The sequence below is a fragment of the Nanorana parkeri genome, unplaced genomic scaffold (genome assembly GCF_000935625.1).
Source record: "Nanorana parkeri isolate BGI_ZX_2015 unplaced genomic scaffold, ASM93562v1 scaffold107, whole genome shotgun sequence".
NCBI classification, from domain to species: Eukaryota; Metazoa; Chordata; class Amphibia; order Anura; family Dicroglossidae; genus Nanorana; species Nanorana parkeri.
This window is the reverse complement of record NW_017306375.1, coordinates 2,058,670-2,064,134: the sequence shown is the minus strand read 5'-3', so window position 1 is coordinate 2,064,134 and position 5,465 is coordinate 2,058,670. Positions and strand designations below refer to the sequence as shown.

Genomic DNA, 5,465 nt, shown 5'->3' with positions numbered 1-5,465 from the left:
AGAGAGACACTTATAATATTACATATGCTTCTGTGCTGCACATTGATTTTACTTGCAAGTCTATTAATTAAACACCATGCATTCTCTATTTGGCTTATTCTCTTGTCTCAACAGAACAGCACTCTCAAAAAAAACTTTAGAGAACTATGGGGTTAGGGCTTTTCTAGGATCGAGAGGTGAGCGAACGCCGGTATGTGTTCGCTCACTTCTCCATCTACTGAGCCGACCTGTGACAGTCTAATTGTCACAGGTCGGCTAGAACTATGAGGTGAGTGAAAAGCACTCACCTCATAGTTCTCCTTTAAGGTCACATTGAAGTGACTCTGTTGCTATATCAAGTTTGCTAACGTAAGTTCACCCTGTAAAAGAATAAAGTACGGTAAATACTTGCCTCTACTTACTACATTGCTGTATTGTGAAGAATTACTCTTCTATGGTGTCCTTTTGAAACTGATACTTTCAGGAGTGTCAGTCTGCTGTGTCTCCCCCAGTGTTCAAGCCAACCCTTATGTACTTCAGGACAGGGCAGGTAATTGGGAGGAAGCGATGAGTACTGTGGGGACACAGCAGATTGACACTCCTGGAAGTGACGGTTTCCAAAGACACTTCAGAGAAGGATTAATCCACAATGGAGTGGCATGGGTAGCAGGAGAGCTATGTATTTACTTTATTCTTACCCCCTAACTATTACCAAGTGAGATTGTCTCAGCAATTTTGGTAAAGCAACAGATGTGCCTTTCAGAAAATGTTACAATAATAATGCATGTTTTCTGTGAACACAGTTTCCATTTGTAATAAAAATATATGGCCATTCTAAGCTAAAATGTACCTGATGAGTACCAGTCCTTAAGAGTCAAGACAGACAGTATTATCTGACTGGCCATATTACGGTATCTAATTCATTAAAGGAGAACTATGGGGTCAGTGTTTTTCCCCATAGTTCTCCTTAGGGTAACGGGAGGACACAAACTAGCGTCCTCCCATTACCCTAAGCTCAGTATACCGCGAGCTACAGCTCGCGGTATACTGAGACGCCGGAGCGGATCCCGACATGGACGTCGAGATCCGCAAAGCTGCGTGAGTGACAGCTGGCTCTGCCTATCTAGAGGCAGAGCCAGCTGTACCCGCCCCCGTCCGTTCCGCCAGTCAGCGCTGGCAGATTGGAGCCCGGAGAGGGGAATCCAGCAGAGAGCCGTGGCAGGATCGAGAGGTGAGCGAACCCGGTATGTGTTCGCTCACCTCCCGATTTACTGAGCCGACCTGTAACAGTCTCATTGTCACAGGTCGGCTAGAACTATGAGGTGAGTGGAAATCACTCATCTAATAGTTCTCCTTTAATGTGTATCTGATCTCTGATAAATCAACGCTGTTCTGACAACACCTGGCAACATACTGCAGGATAAAGAACAAGAGCAAAGACAACTAAGCATAGCTTAAATATAACAGCAGCTTGTAGGGAAAATGTCACTCTTCATGTAGCATGTGGGAGGCATAACAGAACGTGAATTTAAAAATAATTCACTCACACAAAATAGAGCCAATGACTCAATTACAGAGGTTCAAAAGTAATTATTCTCTTTAGATATGGTAAGCACAAACATATTGCACATGGATGGCACACAAAGATACAGAATCGGAGACATGGCAATTATGTAAAAGCAGCATAAATATACACAAAAGAAATGACACATCTAGATGGCATTTATTGAAAAGGATGACTGACAATTGTAAGCTACTATGCATGGCTGTAAGAGCCCAAACAAATGTATTTTCCAAGTCTGTAAAGTTGTATTGATGTATGGACATTCTGTATTTCTTTTTATGGTCAAGATTAGTCAGACATTAATTCAGTTACCAGCAACTGTGGAACCAATGTAGGGGTAGCACAGATGGTAGTACTTTGGGCCCAATTTGGATTTATACCTCTTGCCCCCTAGGACAATTGCCTTACACCAACTACCTCCCCACCCTTCTACCCAGGTTGACTGGCTGGCCTTGGTATCATACTAAGAAGAACAGACATCACAGTCATACAAAGCACACCAAGGCTGGGGGTGGAGAGGAGAGTTTGGCCAGGTTACCTAGAATTGAAGGAAAGAAGACTAAGGAAAATGAATCCCCTACTCTGCTAGATGTTTGACTCTCAGTGTATAGAGGAAGGAACAGGCACTATTTCTAAAACAATAATGCAAAACTGTGCAAGGACAGCAATACTGAAGACAACTGTACAGCAGTCTGATATATTTGACTGAACATGAATATAATGAGCATTACAGAGTCAGCATGTGATATTATCGACCATGGCCCATGTTGTTTAGTGCTACATAGAAATCTGGACCTGCCTCCTACAATTGATCTGAGTTCCAAGACAGTCAAAATACCATTTGTAGTTCTTGCTAAATGCTAACCAGAAATCTGCATGTTTAATGTAATTCTGAATTGCAGTCTTCAGAAGTCAGTGCCTTCCAGGCTAGCGGTAAAATCCATGTACATCCAACAATACAGTTTACACTACTGGCAGTTATACTACTACCTGCTTAAATAATAATTTCCTCTGTCTAAGACTTCATCTAGCACAAAACAAATATAAAAACATGCAAACACTTGTAAAGAAGGTCAAAGAGAGAAATCCATTACAAGATAATGTGATATTTCAGTGTGCTCTGTTCCTAATTGTATTCAGCTTTCCTTGGCACAGCTAGGCAATACCTTCACCATAAACACATGAATAGTATTAAACAATAAATTAAAGTAGGACAACTGGTCTAAATGATACATATTCATACTCTGCAATTGATGACTTTATAGATTCTCAATGTATAGCCGTGCATCAACTCTTTAGTGATTGCTAGTTTTGTGAGAGCTAATAACATGCATACTTTGCAGTTGAAACCTACATAGGTCTATGCACATTCTACCACGTTCCCAAGTGACAGTGCTTGCCCAGCAGCAAAATATGTTACCTCCTTTAAACTAAGCCTGTAGAGTTACTGTATTTCTAAATTTCAGTCTTCAAGAGGCAGTGCCCTCCAGGCTAACCTGGAGAGCAAGGAAAGTAAAAGTAAAGCACCGGTTAATTTTTATGACTATAGCTTAGAAAAGCATAATAGAGAATAGAAAAACATAGCTTTAGTGATTTTTTTTCTTGGACCTTTTGCACATAACACATTTAGTATCTGATAGAGTGTGGGCTCTTAGAAATTTTATGTGCAGTATTTAGATTCTTACTGTTCATTACATATCTAAGCAGTTTGAAGATGTATCTTTTACAATGTATCAAACATGAAGACGATCAAAGAACTAGCAAAAAGCACCCCAAAAAAATCTAATTTGTCTGCATCACCATTGGGACCCATAAACTGTACTTTAATATAAAAAAGTGCAGGTTGGTGCTGGGCATCTGTTGTGGCCCTGTGCCTTTAAGGAAGAATGGGCTACCTGCAGGCATGCCTGCCCTCAATGTATCCTTTGCTATATATGCTCCAAGATAGAGGCTCTCATAGATTATAGTTAGGACCACACTACACAGAGGGGCCTTGATGAGACAATGTGACTTCTACATATTTTGCAAATGTTGTGCAACTAGAACCTCTGCGTTTAAGACAAAGACAGTGTAATTTGTGTATTTTTTGCAGGATAGCTGGTAAGTGTGCTAGGAATTTGTTGTGTTTGTACGGTGGAAGGCCCTTCCATATGCACCTTACTTTAAAAGCTAGATAAAAATTGATTTGTGTGCTTGCCATGTGTTTTGCTTGCTAGATTTGGTGTGGGGGCACACTGCGGGCTTCAGGTGCCATTGTGATGTGCTGGGCTTCGGGTGTGTCCCTATGCCTTTAAGGAAGAATGGGATACCTCCAGACATTCCTACACTCAACTTATCCATTGGTATATATGCTTTGGATAGGCTTTGGATACTGTATTCCTGCCATTCCTGTTTGTACTTTGGGTGGGGTGTCTTCCATATAAAGTTCACAGAAACATATTCTTATTCCCTGTTCAGAATGCTGCCTGGAACTCAAAGCCTATATGCCATATTTGTATGGACAACACCTGTGTGTATGTGTCATATGAACATCGTACAGTATTTAGTTATACAATTCGGAAGTGTTAGAAAATATCTGCTAGCATTTTAATATAAAATATAGTGTACTGACCTTAGAACATGAGTGGATCCATTAATTGTTGTGGTTGAACAGGGGACTGTTTGTCCTAGTATGGAAGGCCTTCTGTACTTCTCATCTCCACAGCACAAAATGATGAGGAAGGCACGCCTGAAAGACTTGTTCAAAAAGGCATAGAGGAAAGGGTTGAACCCTGAATTAATATAGCCTAGCCAGAGAAAAGCTGTCCAAAGTTGCCCTGGCACACTGTAGTCTATGAAAGGGTCAATGACATTGGTGATAAAAAATGGAGCCCAGCACAGGCAGAAACAGCCCATTATAATGCACAATGTCTTAGCAGCTTTGGTCTCTGTCTTCATCCTGTGAGTGGTGTGCTGATCAGGATGCTGATGTCGATGGTCTGCTGGGGCTCCTGCCCGTTGTAATACTCCAATCTGTCTGGCATGTTCTCGTGCTGTGACGTAAATTCGGTAGTAAGCAAGCACCATTAAAAATAGAGGAATGTAAAAAGCTACCACTGAACACGTAATAGCATAGGGCTTGTTCACCATAAAAATACAATATGTTGAATTTGAGTCTTTGCTGAATTTTCTCTTTTCTATCTGGAAGAAAAGGAGAATGTTTATTGGTCCATTTCATTCGAAGTGTACTAAAATATACTGAAAAATAATATAAAACAATAACTAAAAAGTAATAATAATAATAACAACCTAGGTCGTTTTCCATTTTCCTTCAGGATTCAGTTACACAATAGGTCTTTAACTGCCTCCCGGCCAGCCGTTGTACTTACACGGCCTGCCGGGACCTTCTTGGATGTAAGCGGGCGTGCTAGTACGTCCTGCCCCGACCCCCGCTCAGGCGCGCACGAGCCGCTTACTGTGCCCGCACTGTCCATTGGACAGTGCTGTTTCCATAACAAGGTATAGAGTCAGTGAAATCTGCTCTATACCTTGCGATCTGGCTGTGCCAAATCACAGCTGTCAAAAAAGTAAACAATGGCTGCGGTTTGCAGCCTTGTCTCCATCTCCTCTCTCACACACCGTTCGGTTGTGGGAGAGAGAGGATTGAGAGCTTCAGAGATCGTCCACAGTAAGCAATTAAAGTGACATACACACACAAATTAGTACACTGTCAGTGCAGATCAGTGCAGATCAGTGTCATCAGTGTGATTCAAACTGTCATTGTGATTCAAAGTGTCATCAGTTGGATTTAAAGTGACAGCAGTGTGATTCACAGTGTGCGTCACAATATCTTCAGTGATTTAAATTGTCAGTGCGATTTACAGTGTCTCAGTGGATATCGCAGTTTCATCAGTGCAGATCAGAATCATCAGTGCGATTCAAA

The 5,465-nt window shown here is 41.4% G+C and overlaps 1 protein-coding gene across 1 annotated transcript in view; it reads right to left on the bottom strand.

Moving 5' to 3' along the window:
- HTR4 (5-hydroxytryptamine receptor 4) overlaps nt 1-5,465 on the bottom strand; it is a 341,073-nt gene that overhangs the window by 72,393 nt on the left and 263,215 nt on the right. Inside the window, exon 6 of the mRNA XM_018553049.1 lies at nt 4,155-4,723. Within this exon, the coding sequence (XP_018408551.1) occupies nt 4,155-4,723 (569 nt within the window). The remainder of the gene's footprint in view (nt 1-4,154; nt 4,724-5,465) is intronic.